This window comes from Meriones unguiculatus, chromosome 19 (genome assembly GCF_030254825.1).
Source record: "Meriones unguiculatus strain TT.TT164.6M chromosome 19, Bangor_MerUng_6.1, whole genome shotgun sequence".
Taxonomy (NCBI): Eukaryota; Metazoa; Chordata; class Mammalia; order Rodentia; family Muridae; genus Meriones; species Meriones unguiculatus.
The window spans coordinates 37,613,645-37,637,681 of record NC_083366.1 but is presented as its reverse complement, the minus strand read 5'-3'; the positions used below and the strand labels follow the sequence as shown (position 1 = coordinate 37,637,681).

The 24,037-nt window shown below is 42.5% G+C and overlaps 1 protein-coding gene across 4 annotated transcripts in view; it reads right to left on the bottom strand.

Moving 5' to 3' along the window:
- Elmo1 (engulfment and cell motility 1) overlaps positions 1–24,037 on the bottom strand; it is a 521,602-nt gene that overhangs the window by 224,764 nt on the left and 272,801 nt on the right. For all 4 annotated transcript variants that reach the window (XM_060372629.1, XM_060372632.1, XM_060372630.1 and 1 more), the window contains one exon: positions 8,520–8,628. In XM_060372629.1, the coding sequence (XP_060228612.1) occupies positions 8,520–8,628 (109 nt within the window). The remainder of the gene's footprint in view (positions 1–8,519; positions 8,629–24,037) is intronic.

Sequence of the window (24,037 nt, the reverse complement as noted above, 5' to 3'; positions counted from 1 at the left end):
AGTATAGTCCCTTCCCAATTATCAAATTGGGGCCGAAGGGAAGAAGAAAAGGGGAAAGGAAATGATGATAACGATGAGGAGGAGGATGTTGAGGAGGAGGATGAAAAGGAGGAGGATGATGGTGATGATGAGGATGAGGATGATCTCATGTCTCAGAAAGGGAGGATAAAGAGGGAGACATGTTAACTCTCTTGACAGAAGTCTACATGCCTACTTAGGGATTTGAACTCTGAATGGCAAAATTACTTCTGGAATAACACTCCTGTAGTAGTGTAGCATTATAACTTGCAGTGATTACAAATTATAAATCCTGTCATGACTTGTATAATTACTGTAGAGAACCATCTCGATCACTTTGAAATTTTCCCCCATGGACCAAACTATATGCAATTTTCTCAAATCCTTATTTGAACTTAAATATTTATTTTTGTCTTTCCTTTTTACTCTGAAAGTTGAAATTTCGTAAGAAAGCCAAGTACAATATAAAAATTCTAGGCACAATGAAGATCTGAGAGTCTCAGCTCTCTAAGGGTTAAAAACACAAGCCAGTATTAGCAGGTGTGTGTGTGGGGAGGGATGTTCCTAATAGATTTAATTGCTAAAATCTAATTTTCTTGTCCTTTCCTCAACTAGAATGTTGTGACTAAGAGTGAAAGTGATGGATTGTAGCTCTCAACATTCGCAAACACCAGTGTCCTGGAGTTAAGTGTCTGTTCTAATTGCTGCTGCTTGCCGAAGAGTCCGTCCACGTGCTCAGTGTGTTATTTTTACTTGCTAAAGCAGAAGTGTCTAGGTGATAAATGGAGCAAGGTGCTCCACTCAGCACCAGTGGTGTGTTATAATAAATACTGCCCCAAAAGACACAGTCTGGGAGTGATTATTGTTTCCATGGTGTGATTTAAGTTTCCTCCTCATTAATTTTTCTAAACAGAACTTGTTATTTGATCTAATTGTAACTGGCTAAAGAGGTAAAGAGGGCAAAACTGAAAAAATGATGGAGCCTCTCGCCACAAATGTGTCCGTTCTGTCCTTCAGAACACATCCTGGACTGACATACAGAACCAGATGTGAGAAAATAGGAATACTCATTTGCTAATGTGAGCGTACCGTAGTGTGGGTGTAATGGTAATGACAGTGTCCCGCCCATGCATCTTGGTGATGAAGAAGAAATGCATTATAATCAAACCTTGATTTCTATGTTTCTGCAATCTTTAATACACACACACACACACAAAACCCTAGCACATTTGCCCGATTCCCATTAAAGATGAGACAGAGCAGTACTCTGTCCATAATCTGTTGTAGTTTTCTGCATCAGTATTAAAAATGAAGACAAGCCTTTTCAAATAGAAGAATAGAAAGGGTTCCAAGAGAGCGTTTCACTATTAGAATAGAACTCTGGTGCTCTTAGCTATGGGGAACATCTGGTGTCACACACAAAGGGAAGGCTTTTGCTGTGCTTCTAGTCTAATTAGCAACAATGACTGGTCTGACCTGGACCAGCCCCATTCCCTGTTTTAACACCTGGATTAGGCAGAGGCCAAGGTGGCAGCGATTGATAACACACAAGGGACTTTGTGGGATGACCTCTAGAAACATTCACACACAGAGACATGACCAAAATGGCTTCTGGTCTATGTGACAGGAGCCACCATTCTGCTATCAGCAGAACACAAATGGAAGGAACTTGGATTGTTGAAGGCATAGCTCATAGTTAATTGGCCTTGGGACATGACTGACTCTGCCCTCATGCAATCAGCTGGGATTTCTACTGTACATAGATGAAATCACCCTCAGTGCTGCATTATCAGGGCAGGGCAAGGTTTGTTATCATTCTTCTTCTTCTTTTTTCACATTATCATTCTTACACGTCCTCTTCACATTCAGTAGATAATCAAACTCTAGAATGTAATGTTCATGACTAGGATACCTTTCTGAGAACCAAAGTCTTTCTATTCTGTTGGCCTTCATAGTCAGGACCAAACCCCTCTGGATGACAAATAGTTATGATTTCACACTTGCTTCTACAGATGACATCGCCTCCATTCGCTTGTTCCCCCAAATCCTCCTTCTCAACTACATGGAACCTTCAGAATTCCCACCTTGCTGGCATTTTCAACAGCAACTCACACTATCTCCCTAGCCAGGGTTACTTGGCTATATTCTTGAGGTTCTACTACTCTTAAGTTTTATGGTCCCCACATGTATAAGCTCTTATGCCTCTCTATCACACCTTTCTCACCCTTGCCCATTCCAAGAACAGAAATAAAAAACAAAACAAAACAAAAAAACGCTTCCCAGAGACATTAGTCTTCTGTCAATGAAATGCTATAGATTGCAAAGGATTTTAACTATCATTAGATCATGTGAAGTGGCCACTTCACATGATCTAATGATAGTGGGCATCTGAGGGATACAGAAAATGTTCTCTAAGTTTGTGTCATAGTGACTTTAGCATATAGTTGTGCCTCACAGCTAGTGGATGAAGGTAAGTGCAACAGGTATGCAATTACTCTATTTGTTTTTTTTTTTTTTTTTTTTTAGCAAACAAGTGAATAAACATTTATTTATTTTTTTTATCAGTTACATTTTATTAACTCTGTATCCCAGCCGTGTCCCGATCCCTCATTCCCTCCCAGTCCCTCCCTCCCTCCCTCATCTCCACCGTGCCCCTTTCCAAGTCCACTGATGGGGGGACCTCCTCCCCATTCATCTGATCCTGTTTTATCAGGTATCTTCAGGACTGGCTGCAAAGCCCTCCTCTGTGGCCTAACAGGACTGCTCCGCCCTTTGGGGGTGGGGAGACCAAAGAGCCAGTCATTGAGTTCCTGTTAGAAATAGTCCCTGTTCCCCTCACTTTGGGAAACCAATTGGTTACTGAGCTACCACAGGCTACATCTGAGTGGAGGTTCTAGGTTATATCCATACATGGTCCTTGGTTGAATGTCAGTCTCAGAAAAGACTCTGTGCCCAGATATATTTGGTCCTTGTGGAGCTCCTATCCTTTCCCCATCAGACTAACTCCCCTTCTTTCTTATGATTCCCTGTACTCTGCCAAAGGTTTGGTCATGAGTCTTTGCTTTGAAAACACTGCTAGTTAGAGTCTTTCAGATGCGCTCAGCCTCATTAGCCATCAGGGAAATGCAAATCAAAACAACCCTGAGATATCACCTTACACCCATCAGAATGGCCAAGATGAAAAACTCAAGCGATAACACATGCTGGAGAGGTTGTGGAGAAAGGGGAACCCTCCTCCACTGCTGGTGGGAATGTAAACTGGTACAACCACTCTGGAAAGCTATCTGGCGCTTTCTAAGACAAATAGGAATAGTGCTTCCTCCAGACCCAGCTATACCACTGCTAGGTATATACCCAAAGTTTGTTCAAGTACACAAAAAGGACACTTGCTCAACCATGTTTATAGCAATTACTCTATTTGTATCAAAAATTTAGTTTACATTCATTCTTTGTGAAAAAAAAAAAAACTGTTATAACAACGACAAAACACAGCTATTTCCTTGTTTCTTCGCACCTGGGAGCTAACATTTTTCTAAGGACTCAGCTCTGCAGCAATCATATGGATTTACTTATATTCTTCCTCCTGTAAGAAAGGGCATCACCCCTTCCCACCACCTTAACAAACTCCAAGAAAATTAACATATATTTTCCATCTTGAAAGCTTACTCCTCTTTCCATTCAGTTTTATTCTTTTGTCTAGGACTGCCAATTTCACAAGGCTGTCCCTGGCTATGTGTGATCGTGGCCAGCTTTGTTAAGGATTCTTTTTGGATTTAAAACTGAAACTGAGGAAAACATATGTCTTCCTCTCAAAGAGCCTCATGGAGAAGGCAAGTTTAAAAGACTGAAGTTGTTCTTCTCTATCCATGGGGGTAGAGCATCCTAAACTCATCAGACACCCAAATCCAAGGTTGCTCCAACTTTACAAAAAAGATGCAATGTTTGGATACAACCTGTGCATAGCTTCCCATATGCTTGAAATGATTTCTAAGTAGTTTATATTGATTAACACACTATAAATGATACATAAATATTCACTGCTGTATTAAACAACAATGAGAAGGGGAAAGGTTTGTACATGTTCAATATGGACAAAATTTATTTTCCCAATAGTTTAAACCCAGAGTTGGACAGTTCTGTGTATCTAGATTCCACATACATAAAGGGCTGACTATAGTAAATCTGAGCAATAGGTAGAGTGAAGAAACAGTTACTATACCATCTCCCACTAAGGTAGAAACACCATCCCTCATTCACTGAACCTCCCATTTTCTAATGGAAAGTAAGACTAAGCCACTTGAAAAGACACACACACACACACACACAAAGGAATCCTACTGGTGTTTCAACTAAAGCAATTTGCATTGTTTCATGTAAGCCCCAACAACTGCATAACAGGTATTATTTTATAGAGAAGGGGCTAGAAGCTCAAAATAGTGGAGAAGCATGCTGAGACACCCAACAAGTGGCTATGTTCTAAGTTGGTTCCTTCAGACCTCCAAATGCCATTATTGCCTTTTTCTACCTCATTGTATGCACAGTTCCTGAGTGCAGTTTAGTGAGGGACTCCACACACAATGTCCTCAGAGCAGGAACTCCCTTCATTAACAAACACAGACATTATTAATCTTGAGTGTTACAGACTTCAGTTAAATAACCTCAACAAAGCATCCTGAGAATAAAAATAGATATTATTTTAAGCCATACTATTAGTGATACATTTGCATCTTGACATCCCAATAACTAGGAAGCAAAATAATGCATGTGTATACTTAAGCAACCTAAAAAATATTAACATATATTTAGTATCTATAATTTAATGTTTGCTTTAGATACCAAATTATAATTGGCACTTCCAAACCAGATTTCCTCAAGAGACCTAAAATTAAAATCAAAGGAGAAATAATTTCTAGAAAATTAAATCTTCCTATTTGTAAACATCTTTTCTTCCCCTCTGGTTAGATTTTTAACTGGGCACTTCTTTGGTCTCAGCATTTGCTAACAGAGTTAAAATGACCATGGTTTTCAAGGTCAATTATTCACACAAATCTGAGAAGTACTGAGAACTGTGAACTTGGGAATGGGGGGGGGGCGGCAAATAAACCAAAAGCAGATGAATTTGCACACGAAACTAATCTGCCTTAGAGGAAAAAAAATAGGTATCTAATTCAACATAAGGGTGCATTCAAATTTGTTTTTTTATATTAGGAACATATTTAATATGTCACTGGGCGAAAGGCAATCCATTTTTAAAAAGCAATTTTCCTCTTACCATGGGGTGTTTTATCATTTGATGTCTAGCATTCAATCAGAGTACAGCCGTCCTTTTATATTTTATGGGCAGAAAACAACTCATTTGGGCATGTTTCACTTCAGAAAGGTGAAAACACTTCGTAGGCCTTGAAAGATGCTCAGAATGGCCCTTGCAGATGATGTCAAGCAGGAGGTCAAATTGGAAAGTCAAACATAAAACTATCAAAATATAAAAAAAACTGTTCTGTATTACAAACAGGCATAATTTTATTACACATAGGCATTATTTTTTAAAAACTTAGTATTTTTAAAAATCACAGGATACACTCGGCTATTATAAAAATGAGGAAATCATGAAATTTTCAGGTAAATGATGGAACTAGAAAAGATTCTGAAGCAGAAAGACACACATGGTATTACATACTCACTCCTAAGTGGTTATTGGACATGTAATATAGGGTAAACATACTAAAATCTAAACTCCTAAGGAAGCTAATCAAGAAGGAGGACCCTACGGAAGATACTCTATCCTCATTCAGAAGGACAAACACGATAGACATTGGAAGCAGGAGAAGACAGGGAACCAGACAGGAACCTACCACAGATGGCCTCTGGAAGACTCTACTGATCCAGGTATCAAAGCAGAGGCTGAAACTCATAGGCAAACTTTTCAGGGAATTTTAGGAAAGCAGGGGGAGATAGAAAGTTCTGTAAGGGACAGGAGCCCTATAAGGAGACCAATAGAGCATTAAAAAAAATACTGGTCCAATCAATTGTAATAAACAATAAAGAAAGAAAAAACATAAAAACATAAAAAAGAAAACAAAAAATAAAGCATATAAGCAAAATTAAAAAAAGAATCACAGGATAACGGATTCCAGCTCATCTTTTCACTTTCTGAGATTTAAGAAAATTCTGGAAGTTTCTGTGGAGAGAGACCCTATCTGTTGCACCCACAGCTGCAGCATGCAACACATCATAAATGTTCAGTAGATTTTAGTTGAGCAAATGGATGCAAGTACCTTATCTTAGGTGAAAGGACAGTACCACTACTCTGCCAACCAAATCGAGCCTCGGTACAGAGGCACTGGCACATGCACCGTGTGCAGAAAGCCAAAGACTTTCTTCACTGAAAGGTGGGAGACGTAAGCAGAGCACCTGCAGCAGTGTGCCACTATCCATTGTGCAAATGGACCAATTGTCTTCATCGTTACCCTAGTATTGCAGTCACAGACACACAGCAATGACTTGCTAGACGGCTGCCGCCTCGGACTCCTGTCACCTTGGTTTCTTTCCTTTACCAGAATGGCCCCATGACCTGAGGGCCAACTCAGATCAGGTCCACATTTCCCTTACCCACAACCCACTCCAGATCTGACCGTGCCTCCCTAGCCAGTCCCTTCAAGTTGAGTATTTTGTCTCTAGCAGGCTCCTCACACTAACACTTCTGCACTCTCAGTTATAAAGTGAAGACATCTCTCAGGTCTTCACTCCAAATGTTACTATTCTAGGTTTTCAATCCTGGGTACCAGAGACAGCTAGAAGGGCACAATGACTCAGGCGACTAATTACTCCAAGACACCTTGGTGCCAGAGAGAACGTAGCTCCTCTGTACTGCCAACATTGCCTCCCCTGCTGCTTTGCCACTGTTGGGGAAGACATCAGGGCCAAGGAGAGAAACAGAAAGCAGTGCAGTCAACATCACAGCACAAGAGCTTTCCTCCTGTTTCCCTCACAACGAGACCAAGAATGCCAACATACGATACGGGAAGACGGAAAAAGAGGCAATGCAATTCACTCACTTGGACATGGAATTCCTGGTTGTCTTTACATTTTTTTTTTTAGAAATGAAAAGATTCAGACAGCCTTCTTGGTAAGTGACTTTAAACAATTCCCTCCACGAAACTGAGATCAACATGAAATTGTCATCTCATGGAGAGAGTACATGGGGGTGGTTTGACTTAAGACTTACATACTTAAGCTGAACAAACAGTAAGGAATACCACAGACAACCACCTCCATTAGGGAAGAGGCAGGCAACTCACATCAGGGATGCCCGAGAGCTGAAATCTCAACACTCAGTGAAGAGCATCAATTAAGTCTCCCCTGGGTATGCTGCCCGAGTCCTAATGTAACTCTGAAGTGCTGGGCCTTTTAGGTGATGGCCTTCCTTGTCAGTTCCATCCCATCGTTGGCTCCTTCACCCAGCTGACAGTCATTGAAAGATGACCGGCTCCTACATGGTCCAATAGCTCAACTTGTCAGTTTTTTTTTCTTTATTTATCCCTAAACTTTCTCATTTTTTTTTTCTCAACAGTACCTGTAGTTTGCTTTACAATGTAAATAAAAAAATAGTTACCTTTTCAATTTAATGATCAGGATCCTCTTGATTAATCACTCTACAACATTATTTTACTTTCTCAAAACAGGTGGCCACATATCTGTGTTCCTCACAACAGAAGCACACACCACTCCCAACATTTTCCTGATTTAAACAGTCTTCTCTGGCACTCGTGTTATGAAGTCTAAGAGAAAGGCTTTGCGCGCATGTGCCAGTTTCATAGACGGTAGAAGAGGTGAGAATCAGCTGCTTTCAAGAGTCTTGGCATTGGCAAGGACAACAGGGAAAGTTACACCCGCGTTCATGCTAAAGCATGATGTGCACCAACAAATGAACAGGCAGACGATATTATCTCTATTCCTGGATGTCCTTTCATAAACTTTGTAATATGAGCACAAAAAAGAGCCCAAAGCATATCTCTGACCAATTCTTCATTTTTGGCTACTCCTTTTCTTCAATAATAATTCTTTCTTTATAGAGTAAATATTCCTTGCGACTGAAACACTGGTAGCAAGAGAATTTCATTAAAGTACTCAATTTTCCTTTATAGAGAAAAATTGTTTCAAGAGAAAGGAGAGGAAATAGTCTACAAGAAGACTAGAACACAAGGGAGAAAGCCACACATCTTGTACCTAGCCAACAGCGAGGCAGCTGCATTACGTACTCGTTTTTATAATTTTGGAAAGGGCCACAACACCTGCAGAGCTCTCTCTTCCTGGAGCCTTTAGTGTTTCTGTACAGAGCAGATGTGTGGAAACACACACACAGGAGACCTGAGCCAGAGACTGGACCCACAGCGAAGGCAGGTGTCCTCACTCTAGGAATTCATCATATAGACGGATGCTCCACGTCGGAAGGTGAGGGTTTGCCAGACTTGGGCCCCGTGGGGCGCATGCCTTGTACTTACGCAGCTCGCCCACTTTCAGGATCTCACAGAGCATCTTGGTCAGTTCTATACTGCTGCGGCCGAAGGGGCACTCATGCTTATCTTCCCGGCTGCTGTTCTCAAGCACGATCTGTGTGGAGAGGAGGGGCTGGTCAGAAAAGAAATTCTACAACCAAACACACAAGACTCTGGGTTCACTCTGAGAAAGACAAAAGGAGGATCACCCCAACCTACGGGTGATCTTCCACCTGTGACTGTTGGGGCCCAGCCAACACAGAACACAGAGAACATTAGAATTTTTATATTTTCAGGCCTTCTACAGCTCCCTGGCCTTCAGGAAGGTGTTTCGCTTGGCTGGTTGGTTTTCATCTGCGCTGTGGAGACCACGAAGCACTTTTTCAAGAAGAAACAATATAGACTTACTACTTAAGTGTCAGGACTTCACCCTTGTCTCCCATCTCTCTTCCTCAGGAACAGCAACTCTGCAACTTCAATATTTTCATAGCTTATCTCCTGCTAAAAGTTCCTTATTTTGGCGTGATCTCACTAAATCATGCCTGGGAACACAGCCGTTAGACCAACTAGACTTCCCCAAATAACTAATTGCTTTTGTCACCAACCTGATTGGAATATAAACCACCTGGGCTTGGGGGCACACAACTCTGGGTGTGTCTGGAAGGGCATTTCCAGAAATTATTCTGTCACGGGGCTCTGACCTAATCAATGGGTAGATTCCTTGATGGAGCCATAAGAGGATAGCAGTTTTAGAGGTGGTAAAATGAAGGAGATGGAGTCTGTCCAGGTGAAGCAGGCTACTGGGACTATAGATGCGGGCTATATCTTCACCCTTTTTTTTTTTTTTTGTTTTTAGACAGGATTTCTCTGTGTAGCCTTGGCTATCCAGAACTCACAGAGATCCTCCTGCCTCTGCCTCCCCAAGTATTAGGATTACAGGCATGGACCACCTTGCCTGGCTGCTTCCTGTATTCTGTTTTCTCTTCTTCTTACCTGCAATGATGTCACCCACTTTGCTTTGCCTTGTGCTCTGACTCCATTGCTAGCCTGACACCTGTGCATCCATGAACTAGAATAAAAAGCCAAGCTTTCTTCAGTTCTTTCAGTCAGTAGGAAAGTCACAGTGACAAAAGTAACGAATGTAATAGGGAAATAGGCCTCCCCATGCTGACAGCATCTGTGGAGTATGAGCTAGGAGTTACATGGATGATAGTGACAAAGAAAATAAAAACATGGGGAGCATCTATGGATCCCAGCTCTCCTATTTTTCATATAGAAGATATGTCCCTGTAGTCTAAGTTTGGACCCCCAGTCCATCTTCTGAAAATTCTGCTTTTTATAAGAAATTCTCTTGTCTCCTATAGCTAGCTCAAAATGATCTTACTACTTAAACCTAAGGGATCTATTTTTCACTAGATAAAACAAAAACAGAACACACTAGCTATCCCAAGTAAATAAAGTCCAAAATTGTATGTCAGCAAAAGCAATAATACTTGAGGAGGCTGCTTACCTCACACACACACATAAAACCACATTAGACATCTCTGAAGCTATGGTTGGAACTCTTCCCCTGTAAGGCTGGGCCGCTATCCCCTTAGCTGCCATACCACTTCAGACATTGGCATTCCAGGAGCATCTACAAGGATGCTGTGCTGTGTACGTTTCTCCTTTAACATAGTTTGGAGACAGTCTGAGTGTTCCCCAAGGCTGTGCTGAAATTTAATCTCCACTGTGAGGGATGAAGACTGGAGTTTAGGGGAGAGGCTTGTGTGGGTGATCTGGACCAGGTCAGGTTATCAGGGTGATAATCTTGGCTGAATGCTGATCAGGTCATCAGGGAAATACCCATGACTAAATGTTGATGGTCTTATAAAGGGGGTGAGGAGAATAGATGGGAAGAAGAAGAGGGATAGGTAAACAGACAAAACAGACACCAGGGAGAGAGAGAGAGAGAGAGAGAGAGAGAGAGAGAGAGAGAGAGAGAGAGCGCATTTCTTGTGTTTCGTCATGTTGTATGTCCTGTGACACCTCAGGACTCTCACCACAAAGGCTATCACCATATGTGGGGCCTTAGCCTTGTAAGCCCAAGAACTGTGAGCCAAAATAAACCTCTTTTCTTTGTGGAGTTATTCTTCCTTGGACATTTCTGTTACAGCAGCACAAAATAGACTAATGCACCTCTATAGACTATGAACTCGTTGGTGGCCAGGGAGGTATTTTATTCACTTAAGCAACAACCTTAACTGAGCACCTGTTGGCTTCCAGGAAGATGGCTAGACTCCTTAAGCTAGGGGGCAAGACAGACAAGGGTCCTGACCTCTTTGTGCACTTATTCTGAAGACAAATATGAAAAGCTAACACGCAGTTCCAATCCATTGCACAAGCTGTGGAGAGGGACAGCCTGGGAATCTGCGTCAGAAGGTCACGGTTGTTTCCCTGGTTATTGAGAGTCAGAGGAAGATCAAGACCCTGTGATCAAGATCAAGGTCTGTGAGCAGGGAAACATCCTAGCTAGAGGGATAAAGGTCAAGCCCCTTGGGTGACTAGGTGTACATGAGAACACCAGGCACACTGTCTGCTCTATGAGTGGAGGGACCTGGACCTGCAGGGCAGCATCTGGAGCCCAGAACCCAAGAAGGCCAGGCTGGAGCAGAGTGGCTATGGAAACCCAGATGTCAGCAGGGGCACAGGCAAGAGAATGAAGGGGACAAGGAAAGAGATCAATGGAAGATCGATGTGAAGCTGACTTATCGCTGCACACAAGGCTGCTGTCAAGAGTGCCATGACGTGAACCCTCAGAGCAGTGAGCCCTCCAGACGTGGTCATCTCCTGAGGCCTGGAAGCCTCACTCCCTGCACATGGTATGCTGTGAAGAGTCTCCCCAGACCTCATGCCTAACCTCTCCCCACCCCCACCCCACCCCCACTTCCTGTAACAGACTTCTTGCTGGTTCAAAGCAGGAAATCCAGTTTGGGAAGGCACATGCATTCTCATCAGTCAGAAAAATCTTATTTCTCTTTTTAAGAAATTGTATCCGAGACAGCTGATCAGGGAGAAATGCGAATCTCCTGATAACGAGGAAACAAACTGAAGGAAACAGCAAGAAGACAGGACATAAAGCAAAGCCAGAGACAGGTAGCTCACATCTCACTCCAGGCTCCCAGGGAGCGCATTCCCCTGTATTTCACATTAACATTCTATTAACATTTCATGAGTGCATCAATATTTAATGAGGATGTGATCCGCATACACTAGGTAGAATTACTGCAGCCAATAAATGTTCAGGAAACATTTCCAAGGCACAGTTTATTAGCAGGCACTAAATTAAGTAGTAATTTAAGTAATCAATATGTAAATCGCTCAGAGAAGCCCTTCTCTTCACTTTTTAACGCCTCGTCTATCTTCTCATATTTACCTGCCTGAAGAAAAACAAATATTCCTTCCTTATCCTTATAGTCAAGGCAGACACAGTATTTAAAGTTCCTTGTTCAAGTATTAAGCTGGAAAATTTTACTGGAATGACTTAGAAATTATTATTACAACTATTACTAATGAGGTTTTACTATAGTGAGAGAATGCTTAAACAAGGCAGTAGCTTTTTAAAAAAACACACCTAAATGAGTACGTTCAATTCCAATACTTTCAAATAAGTCATGTCTATCTGAACCATTTAGAAAAGCTCCATTTAGAAATATCAATGAATACTTCTTAATCTTTATTTTGTTCTTTACTGTTAAATTATACAATGGGACAGTGTCTTAATTAGGGTTTCTATTGCTATGATGAACATAATGGGGAGGAAAGGGTTTATTTTGCTTCTCTTTTATTGCTGTTCATCATCAAAGGCACTTAGGATAGAAACCCAAACAGGGCAGGAACCTGGGAGCAGAAGCTGATGCAGAGACCACGGAAGCTGCTTCTTACTGGCTTGTTCCTCAGGGCTTGCTTCTTACAGCACCAAAGCCCATCAGCCCATGTGCAGTGCTATCACAATAGGCTGGGCTGTCTCATATCAGTAACTGAAGACATGCCAATTGGGAATGGTGGCATACTCCTTTGATCCCAGAACTTGGAAGGGAGAGTCAGGTAAAACTCTGAGTTCAAGGCTGATCTACAGAGGGAGTTCTAGCCAGGACTATACAGAGAAATTCTGTCTCAAAACGACAGCAACAACAAAACAAGCCTGTGCTGGAGTCTGAGGGAGGCACTGTCTCAATTGAAGTCTCTTTCTCTTAAACAACTCTAGTTTCTGTCAAGTTGACTTAGAAATAGCCAGCACAGAGAGAAACCAAAATAAAGTCTAAATGTTTGCTGGTTGGTTTGTTTTCATTTTAATGATATGAGCATGGGGGCTGTGGTACATCGGTGCACATGACTGCAATGCTTGTGAAGGCCAGAAAAAGGCACTGGATTCCCTGGAGCTGGAGTTGTAGGAAGCTGTGAGGCACCTGATGTGGATGCAGAGAACTGAGCTCAGGTCCTCTGCAGGAGCAGTATTAGCTCCCAATGGGTGAAATCTTAAAATTTCTATTACCACCCATCTTAGAATATGTCACATTCCAAAAAAAAAAAAGTTATAACCATCTGCATGTTTTACAAAAGAAAAATCCTGGATGCCTGTATAATAGTAAATGAACTTTATATACTATTTTGTAGTTTACAGGCTGCCTGTGCCTATTGCCTATCAACTGATCTCCAACATGTCCGCAGGACTACGGAGGAGTGTATTTACCAATATGATCCTCTCAAGACAGTATAATAGGAAGATGTGAGTTCTTATACCATAACTAACCTCTGTCCAACCTTGAGTTTCATTTTTTAAAGTGTTAGCTGGGTATGGTAGTACAAGCTACCTGTAACCCCAATACTCGGGAGCCTTAGGGAGGAGTATTTGGAGTTCAAAGACTGTCTGAACTACACAGAGAGACACTGTCTCAATTAACAATTTTTTTTTCTTTTTAATGTTCCATTACCAAATCTTGCCTATCCCCATAAGAGTATAAACTGGCTTCATAAACTTGGCATGAAATTCAGTGAGTCTTTTTTTTTTCTATCCTTGTGGAGCTCCTGCCCCTCCATGTCTGTCCCTCTCCCCATTTTTTCATAACATTTCCTGCACTCTGCCCAAAGTTTGCCAATGGGTCCAGCCTCTGCTTTGATACCCTACTGGGTAGAGTCTTTCAGAGGCCCTCTGTGGTAGGCTCCTCTCCTGTTCCCTGTTTTCTCCCTCTTCAGGATGTCTGTCCCATTTGCCTTTCTGAATGAGGATTGATCATCTTACTCAGGGTCCTCCTGGATTAGCTTCTTTAGGTGTACAGATTTTAGTATGATTATCCTATATTGTATGTCTAATATCCACTTATAAGTGAGTATATACCATGTGTGTTTTTCTGCTTCTGGGATACCTCACTCAGGATGATCTTTTCTAGTTCTCACTATTTGCATGCAAATTTCATGATTTCCTTGTTTTTTAATTGCTGAGTAGTATTCCATTGTGTAAATATACCATAATTTCTGTATCCATTCCTCAACTGAGGAACATTTGGGTTGTTTCCAGCTTCTGGCTATTACGAATAAAGGTGCTACAAACATGGTTGAGCAAATGTCCTTGTTGTATACTTGAGCACAAGGATCTTTTCTGAGACTGATACTCCAACCAAGGACCATTCATGGAGATAACCTAGAACTCCTGCACAAATGTAGCCCATGTCAGCTCAGTATTAATTAGGTTTGCTAGTAAGGGGAACAGGGACTGTCTCTGACATGAACTCAGTCGCTTGCTCTTTGATCACCTCCCCCTGAGTGGGGAGCAGCCTTACCAGGCCACAGAGGAAGACAATGCAGCCACTGCTGATGAGACCTGATAGACTAGGATCAGATGGAAGGGGAGGAGAACCTCCCCTATCAGTGGACTGAGGGAGAGGCATGCGTGGAGAAGAGAGAGGAAAGGTGGGGTTGGGAGGAAATGAGGGAGGGGCTACAGCTGGGATACAAACTGAATCAACTGTAATTAATCTAAAAATTAATTAATTAATTAGTTAGTTAATTAATTATTTTTTTTAAGGTCAGTGCTTGTAGTCCAATTAGGCCAATGGAAGTTTTTGTGGGTTCCTTGTTTTTGTTTGTTTGTTTGTTTGTTTCTCAGTAACATAGATCCAGAAACCCCAGTTCCCCTACAATAAAGTAGACACTTCTCCCCAACCTCCATTATTCTGTAAACATGAGTATCTGTTCTTCAGGGTGCATGACCAAAATTGCTGTGGCATCTCCACAGATTTCCATACATCCCAACTCCCTGGACATCCTCAGAATACGCGGCTTCTTGAGCTGTTGTAGATGAGTGATTCACTTGACATGGGCCTGACTAAAGATACTAAATGCTTAGTACCAAGTGGACACACATTTCCAACTGACTGGACTGAGCATGCTTACCCTCTGTCTTCAGAATTGCTTTGTTGATGAGCACTTAGTCTCTGACATATTTATTCCTGCTTTCTATTGAACTCTTGACACAATCTATTCAGTGGTTCTTAAGGCCAGCCCTGGAGTGAGCCCCTTGGGTGTTAATGTCCCTCCATGGTGAGGCTGTTCTACTCTCTTTCTCTCTTTTAATTTATTTACTTTACATCCCAATTACATGTAATTCTCTCACTCATCTCCTCCCAGCCCCACCCTCCTTCCCTCTTCCTTCCTATTCCCCACCCCTAGTCCTCAGAAAGGCAGAGCCCTTCTCCCCTACCATCTGACACCGGCCTATCAAGTCTTACTAGGACTGCCTGAATCTTCTTCCTTTGTGGCCTGGCAAGGACATCCTGCCAGGAGAGAGTGATCAAAGAGCAGGTATCAGAATCCATGTTAGAGACAATCCTGTTCATCTTACTAGTATACCCACATGGAGACTGAGCTGCTTATGTGCTACATCTGAGCAGGGAGTCTAGGTCCTCTCCATGCATGGTCTTTGGTTGCTACATCAGTCTCTTCAGGACCCCCTAAACCAAATCTGTTGGGTTTGTTGGTCTCCTTCCAGAGCTCCTGTCCCCTCCAGATCCTTCTATCCTCCTTCTCTTCCATAGGACTCCCAGTGCTCTGCCCAACGCTTGGCTGTGAGTCTGACCATCTGCTTTGATCCCCTGCTAGGTAAAGTCTTTCAGAGGACATCTATGGTAGGCTCCTGTCCTGTTCCTTTTCTTCAACTACTTCTGGTTGTCTATTTTATTTGCCCTTCTGAATGAGAATTAAGCATCCTCTCTAGGGTCCTTCTTGTTATTTAACTTCTTTAGATCTGTGGATTATAGTACAGCTTTCCTATATTATATAGCTAATATTTGTTTATAAGGGAGTATATACCATGTGTGTCTTTCTGGTTCTGGGTTACCTCACTCAGTATGATCTTTTCTAGTTCCGTCCATTTGTAAATTTTGTGATTTCCTTGTTTTTAATAGTGAAGTAGTATTCCATGTATAAATGAACAATAATTTCTGTATCCATATTTTGGTTGAGAGACATCTAGATTGTTTGCAGTTTCTGGCTATTATGCATAAAACTGCTATGAACATAGTTGAGCAAATGTCCTTGTTGAATGGTGGAACATCTTTCAGGCATATGCCCAGAAGTGGTATAGCTAGGTCTTGAGGTAGCATTATTTTCAGTTTTCTGAGAAAGCACCAAATTGATTTCCAAAGTGGTTGTACAAGTTTGCACTTCCACCAGCAATGGAAAAGAAGGGTTGCCCTTTCTCCACATCCTTGCCAGCATGTGCTGTCACTTGAGTTTTTTTTTTTTATTTTAGCCATTTTGACAGAGGTAAGATGGAATCTCAGAATCGTTTTGATTTGCATTTCCCTGATGACTAAGGACATTAAGCATTCTTTCAAAATGCTCTTTCACTCTGGATCTTGTTGCTTTAACTCTACTGAGGGTGTGAGGAAGCACAGTGCTGTCTTCATTGGCCCTGAGGACAGTGCTGAAAGTCGACTCCGTTTTCTCTAAGGAGGAGGGACTGCCACTACTGCCCAGTTCTGACACAGGGTCAGGCAATGAAGTTGTTAATCACCCATGGTGCCTTGCACAAGGCACCACACCTTCAAGATCTATGGGTATTTCACAATGCCCACATTATGGTATTATGGAATCAACATGCCTGAAACAGGCTTCACAGAGTCAGGGTACATTCTCTCTCTCTTGCACCTCACCTTCCAATCCTTCTGTGGCCCAGTAACATTTCATGCAACACTTTCATCAGCAATTAAACTAAAATCATAACTGTAAAAGGTTACTTCCAGGCTTTCATATTACATGAAAGCAAGCCAGAAGCCTTCTTGTTCTTCTAGCATAAATTGGTCTAGAGATCTACTTGTGCTATTACCAACTTGTACAGGCCCAATTTAATCAGAAACCCACTTCAGAGCTACAAGGAGCTAACATGAAGATGAGCAAAGACCCCTAGGGCAAGTCACCTGATGGCACCCTGCTTCTGGCAGTGAAATCTTACTACTAATCATGCAGAACCACCATAGAACATTCACTCTTAAAACCTTGATGACATAAAAAAAAACTGTAAAACTCGTCTTCTGTCTACATAGAGAAATGCCTGTCTTACCTGTTAATAGACCAAGAACTAAATTAAAAGTCTTGATTTGTAGCAATTGGCTTTCATGTAATCCAACACAAGCATGTTTTTGCATTAATAACAGAATCATCAGAGACCCTGAATAATGTTAGATTATTTCCCCAGTCCCAGATTCCTGCAAGGGCAAACAGGAAGCAACTTCATCTACTCTTGAAGAGACTAGGCAGCCAGGCAAGAATCATGTTTCCTCCTGTCTCCAGTGAAATGATGATTGGTCCCCAGAAAGCCAGAGACAGTTACTCAGAAGAGTATCAGACCATCTCAATAAGGCTACACAAGAGGCTAGTTGTTATCATGAATCTTAAACAAGTCCACAGGATTAAACAAACACACCAAAGTCCTAAAAGGGTGGTTTTAAGTGGGCAAAACAAGAGCTCTGAAATTCTAGAAGGTTTTCCATGCAAGCCAGCACACCACAGCAAGTCAGAATGAAGGGCTGCCAGCTACTAGAGCCACATGCCCACCAGATCCACAGGTAAGGGGAGTGATGCTCCAGAGAAAATACACCTAAAAAGAGCCACAAGGTTGCAGTCAAGACAGCAGCAGAAGGCAGGTATCAACCATAGAGCTTATCTCCCAGTCTTGTTCTAAGAGCCTTGCTCTGATTACCTTCTCTCACTCACTCACAGGATGCATCACTCAAGTACCACACCATGCCACTTCACAGATAGGGACACAGGCAAAGAGATGTTGTTCAGTCTTCCTAAGGTCACACAGGACAGAAATAAATGGACCTAACTGGGTACTTCGGTGGCCTGACACCAGCAGACACATTCTTTGCTAAGGAGTTCGACGAAAAGTGAAAGATGAAATACTGAGCAGCCTGCGCTTAAACCATACAACATCGTGGCCCTGGATGGGAACCAATGTGGGATAACTTCTGACACATTCTACCCCTGACATGGTGAATATTTGTATCTTTTCTCATGTAAAAGTGGGGCAGAAAGGCCTACCACACAAGCCTGCAAAGATTAACAGACAACAAACATGGAAGTGAAGATCTTTATGCCCCTTGTGCCACAGACGGGATGGCAGCAATGGTGATGCTGTAATGGGGTAGCAGCCACAGGAGCTCTTACTCTGGGTGGTTTCCATTCGCATTTCTGGAACATTCTTACAGCTCAAGGGCAAAGGGATCTCAAAAGATAGCAGTAAACAAAGCAGAGTTGCCTGTCTTGAATGCAAGGGATTGATGAAACAACATCTGAGTTAGACAGTTCTCTTCAAAGTCTTTAGAACAGTGGTTCATAAATTAGTGTGTACCAGAACCTGCTGGTCGTCTGACTTAACAAAGGTGTTGGTTGGTGCCCATAAGAGTTCATAGAACCCAAGAAAATATGCAAGTCAGCTAAGCAAACAATAAGCTTTCTGAGGTAGTGCAGGAATGGGAGTTAGGAGAAGAATATTTAAGAGATGATTTTAACAATATTTCTTTATAGTATAGTCCTAAAGACAAAACGACAGCGCAAACCAACAAACTTCTCTAAGCATTAATCTGCTATTTAAAGTTTATGAGCAGGGCTAAAAGGCTATGGATACAGCCTATCAAGTCAGAAGCCGAAATTCAAAAGGTTAGAAACAACCAAGTTAAGACTGAGTATAACTGACTGCTGGGGCAGAGAATTCCCAGTGCAGAGCTGTATCTACAGGCAAGAGAATGATACAACCCAGGGAAAGGAGCAAGAGAATTCATGAAGGGTCAGATTGATGAAAAAGCAGAACCAGAAAATACACACAGGGTACTGAGATAAATAACAATCTGGACAAATAAGAAAAATGGAATAAAACCCGGTTAATGAGGTAAAATGCATTTGGAAGAAAATTAGGCAGTTGCGCATACCAAGGCATAATAAAGGCCATAAATTTAAAATGGCAAGGAATCGACTGGGTAATAGTATAGTAATTAAAGCCTTGAGGTTCATAATAGACCTCGAATTGAACATTAATCAACCAAAAAGAAACGCTCTCTGCACGTTAGTATAGTACAACAAAAGCCAGACGTGTGAAATACATGAGGCAGTCACAGTGCTTGCTGCTGCTGTCCCTCTGCTGTGGACAGGGGTGGAGGGAGGGGATTAAGTAACTGCAAGGATAACTGGATACTTTCTGTTTGTTCGTCCTCTGATCCCAACATCCCAATGAGGGAAAGGAGGAAATCTGCCCTCTTGACCACCTGCAAGCTAGCAGGGGCAAATGCTTGGCTATCGCTCCTCTGGAGGGGTGGGCTTGGGTCTTTCTCCTAAGCCACAACATGATGGGTAAAGGTGTGCTGGGCACCTACAGGCACCAGCACGGGTTTGTTTCTTTCAAGCAACGACACGCTTACTTGACCCTGCACTAGAATCCTCAAGAAGATTAGGAAAACATGAGTTTCTAAGCCCTATCTATCTCCAGAACTGTGTTTGATTGATTGTGACGCAGGCCTGACAACCTGAAATCCAGACAAGCTCCCTTGTGATATGAATGCCGCCAGTGTGGGTCTATATTTTGGGAATCCTTGGCTTAAAGCTATTCTTCCTGGGGCCAGCAGTGTGAGCTTAGCATGAATGAGGTCCTGAATGGGATCCTCGCACCACAAAAAGACATAATCAACAAACAATGTGGTCTACACCTATCCTCTAAGTTTCTCTCATTAATAATAATTCCAATTTTAAAAGACATGCAAAGCAAAGGAACGGATGAAAAACAGTGCATATGCCTTTTCCTACAACTAATGTAAAATATCACTAAGGAGAGAAGATCCCTAGAGAGATTGTGTGAACTCATGTCTCGAACCAGGGAGGACGGGAAATAGCAGCAACTGCTTAAGGCCACTTGGGGGTGGTGATAATGTCTTGGACTCAGATAGGGACGGTGCATGACATTACAAATGTGTGACATGCTACTGAATGGTTCATTTTAAAATGCCTAATTTTACAGCATGTGAATTTCACCTCAATTTTTGAAAAGACTACCACAAATCAAACGGTTGATGTGCTCAATCTCCCTCGTGTTCAGCTTATTTGGCTCTCACAAGTCCTTGAAATAAGATCCTCTTTCACAGATGAGGAAACATTCCTCAGAACAAGCTACCTGAGGCTCAGGAGTAGCCAGATGAGTGAGCCTAGGTGGCAGTTCAGATGAGTCCTACAGAAGGCCAAAGGGCAGGAAATGGGTGCTTGGGAGAGTGAAGGACAAACACTTGCTTCTCTCTGTTTTTGACAGCTCATGTGTTCAACTGTTTCATAGGCATTCACGATCCCAGAGCTCACTCAGAGACCTTGTTAAAACGAGGATTTGATTCATCAGTAGGTCCTATGCTGGGTATTCCTACTGATTCTCAAAGTCTAAGGACCACGTTCTGAAACACAAAGCATTGTTCCCTCAGGCTAGCAGATGAATCCCAGTTCCACATCTTTGCGCTTCCCGACAAGACCAGTCATCACTCTTTGATCCATTCACGAAAAGCATTTTTTTTAAAGCACTGATATTGCAGAACGACTTTCTAGACATGAAAAAGAAACACACATGAAGAAAGATAACAGGTTAAAGGTTTCGGCTTATTTTGAAAACAGAAGAGTAAGGTAGGATGGGCATAATTTACCTCCCAGCCTTTGCTTTGACATGCTTCTGTAGCTGTTTACATTGCCCACAAGGCACGGGTGGTACCACTTTTGCAGTAGTGGTGTATGTGGATGTAAAGGGCGGGCAGGGAAAACCCCATGCAGAGGGGAGCCCCAAGTTCAGTGTCAAAGGAGGAAAAGGTTGCCAGTATCTCTCCTAAGGTAGCTTTTTTTTTTTTTCTGCCACTCTGAACCAAGGTGAGGAATAGTATGCAAGAAAGGCTCATTACAACTGAAAAGTGGGGGCTGAAGGAAGGACGGCGACTGGGACCCTCCACATCCTGGAAAATGTTGATGATTTTAAGATCACAGGGCAGAACTGTGACTTGCTCAGACTATGTGACTGAATACAAACGCACAATGGGGTTTGTCTGTGGTCGCTGTTAGATGAAAAAGTAAGCCTGACATTTCTGAAGCACCATTTCATACTATCACCAATATGTTAACATTGCAGACCACTTAAAGCCAAGTTACCTTCTAGCACACTGTCATAAGCATGATCGGACAGAACCTGCTTTACTAAACGGGCCTCTTGTGAGAGACTCAGCAGTGAGATGCCTTCCTGTAAGACAGCTCCCACCTCGCTTCCCAGCATAGCAGCTACATGCAGGAGAGTGGACCTGAATGCATGGGAATGGGGAGGAAAGTGTTTTATTTTCTTCTGGACAGGCAAGCTGGGCATTTCAGAAACCCATCTTTAAACGGAACACGTTTACTGATTCGCACATACAAAGTTATCTATAATAGAAAGATTCCTGACAAAGCCCAGTTAAAAAGCTCAGCCATAAGGTGATCAACCCGAGGAGCCTGAAGTTAATGAATGTGAAAATAAAATTCTTTGCTCTGTGAGATCTGACTTTTTAAATGGACTTCTCTCATGACATCTTGTCCTAGTCAGTAGGCAGGGATGAAGCTTCTAGTTGGGAACTAGCTTGTCCTCTTCATGTTCAATGACACAAATGAGTGTTGTCTTCAATAACAGGACATTTGGGTCATGGACAGCAAAGAAAAACCTTGCAAATAGACTGTGATGTTTGGAGGGTTCCACTGGGACCTTTTGCACAAGTCAAGAAAAGTATAACCCACTCGCATCCCTGGAGGTTTTATTTGATGGCATAAGATATCAACTTAGGGCACTTTCTCCCTCATTGTTGTGCAACTTTATTGACATTCCTTCCATATATGTATATAACTTAAGAAGTTTCTATAGTACTAGGTTTGCATATGATTTTTCATGTTATCTTGTACAAGAATTCCAAAGTTTAGGTAAATCTGCTGAAGAAAGGATCCTGTTAAGTGGTCCACTCCTATCAGAGCCAGCCTAGATATGGGTCCTTCCTACAGAAATCACATTAACCCTTCCTGCACAGTTCCCCTTAGATATAACTCAAATGACAGTTACTCAGAGACTCTTTCCATAACTTCTTCCTCTAAAACTCTACGGCTCTTTATATTTCTTTTCCTAGAGCATTTTGTCCCCAGTTGGGATGAAGACATATGTCTTGGCTTTCCTGGTGGGATCATGACCTTCATAGGGCTATCTCACCTGTGAACTTCTCATCCCAGCAGAGTTGTGGGTATAGTAGACACTAAACTATAGTACTAATATAGTTACTACACAAGTGAGTGGGCAATGGAGAACAGTTCTACCCTCCATCGGGGCTGGCTGTACATGGAACCAGCAGCTGTGTCATTCACACAAAAAAAGTCCACTGCACTTGATTCCCACATGATCTCCCATAGTTTGCTATTTCTGTGTGTTTGCTGCATCTTAACCACAGCGAGATACAGCCACCATCCTGTCCTCTGCCATCTGTGGTCCTCTTTCTCCTTCACCTGTGGAGCGTGCCCAGGCCCCACCCCTGACCTTATACTCATCATGTGCTTCCTCGGGGTGCTGGTGTCACTCATGAGGGCACATGTTCGCAGAAGGGAACCGACTGCCTCTGCCTGTTGTGCTCACAGGGGTGGGTGATGTCTCTGGGTAGAAGAAGAAATTGACAAGCAGACCCCCACTTTGAGAAGGCCTACCCTTCAAAGGCCTGTTCATGAATGTTGTGCTCAGCCTCCTTCATGTACTGTGAAGAAATAAACATTTATGTAAGGCTGGAATGTGTGGAAATGTCCTAGTTGTGAGTTACTGGAAAACACTCGGCCAATATTTGCTATAAGTGGTTTCTGTAAATTCTGAGTGGGAAGGAGAACAAAACAGAAGATGGGAATCAGCTCCCACGCCGAGGAGGTGTCCCCAACACATCCCACCTGCTGCCTCCACAGTAGCACCCAGCCGCCCACAAGGGACATCACAGTGAAGCTGGAGGAATCATAGTCTGTGAAAGAACACCTGGACATTGAGAGCCAGCAGGCAGTGAAGAATGTGAAACCCCTTGCTTCCTATGAGAAGATGTCCATGGGGTGCCCCACCCCTTCACACTCACCAGAGAGCATTTAAGTACCACAGCCCCTATTCTAGCTAGAACTCACCCTGCATCCACTCAAGGAATTCCTAAAGAACTGGATGAGTGAGGAGATTTCTCCTCATCCCCCTATAAAGGATGAGAATCTCTGAAGACCAGTTCAGGAGGGGTCTGCAGAGTGTGCTGCAAGCCAAAGCGACAGATACTTGTGTCTTTCCTGGAAAAAAAACCTGAGCCACTCAAATGCCCCCAGGAAAGAACCTAGTGTCTTCAGTGTGTCACACCTGCTGGACATCCCCAGATGTCCACGAAATTAAGAGTGAAGGTATTGAGATATTAGGGAAGGTAAGTATCTCAGACTCATATATCAAAAATGCCTTTTGATTATTTTTTCATTTCAGATCCTTTTTTTCTTTAAAGACTTACTGCACACCCCCCAAAAAAGAAAGAAAGAGAAAAGGAAAACTCTAATGTAGTTAAGCCTGCTGCAGTGGAAAAGAGGCCGTGTTGCCTGATATGCACCTGTTTATACAGCATTGGATGTAGATACGGTGTGTTTCCATCAGGTTTGTGGTCAGGGCCTGCCCCTGCCAACATTCCTTACAGATGCACCTCACCAGAGCCTATTAATAGCAATCTTCCACAGCAGTTACATATTTCTTAATGCCTTGCCACTCAAACCTCAGCCATGTGATAGCCTCGTCTGCTCTTCAAGGCATAGTCCTTCTTCCCTGCATGTGCAAAGGTCTTGAGGTACAGGGGCATCATCATTCAAAACTAAGAGATCACCAGGCTACTTCCTGGTGGTTGGTAATAGCAAATTTACAAGCAGATGCTGTGAGGGTTAATCATGCTGGTGAGCGTGGCCAGAATTAA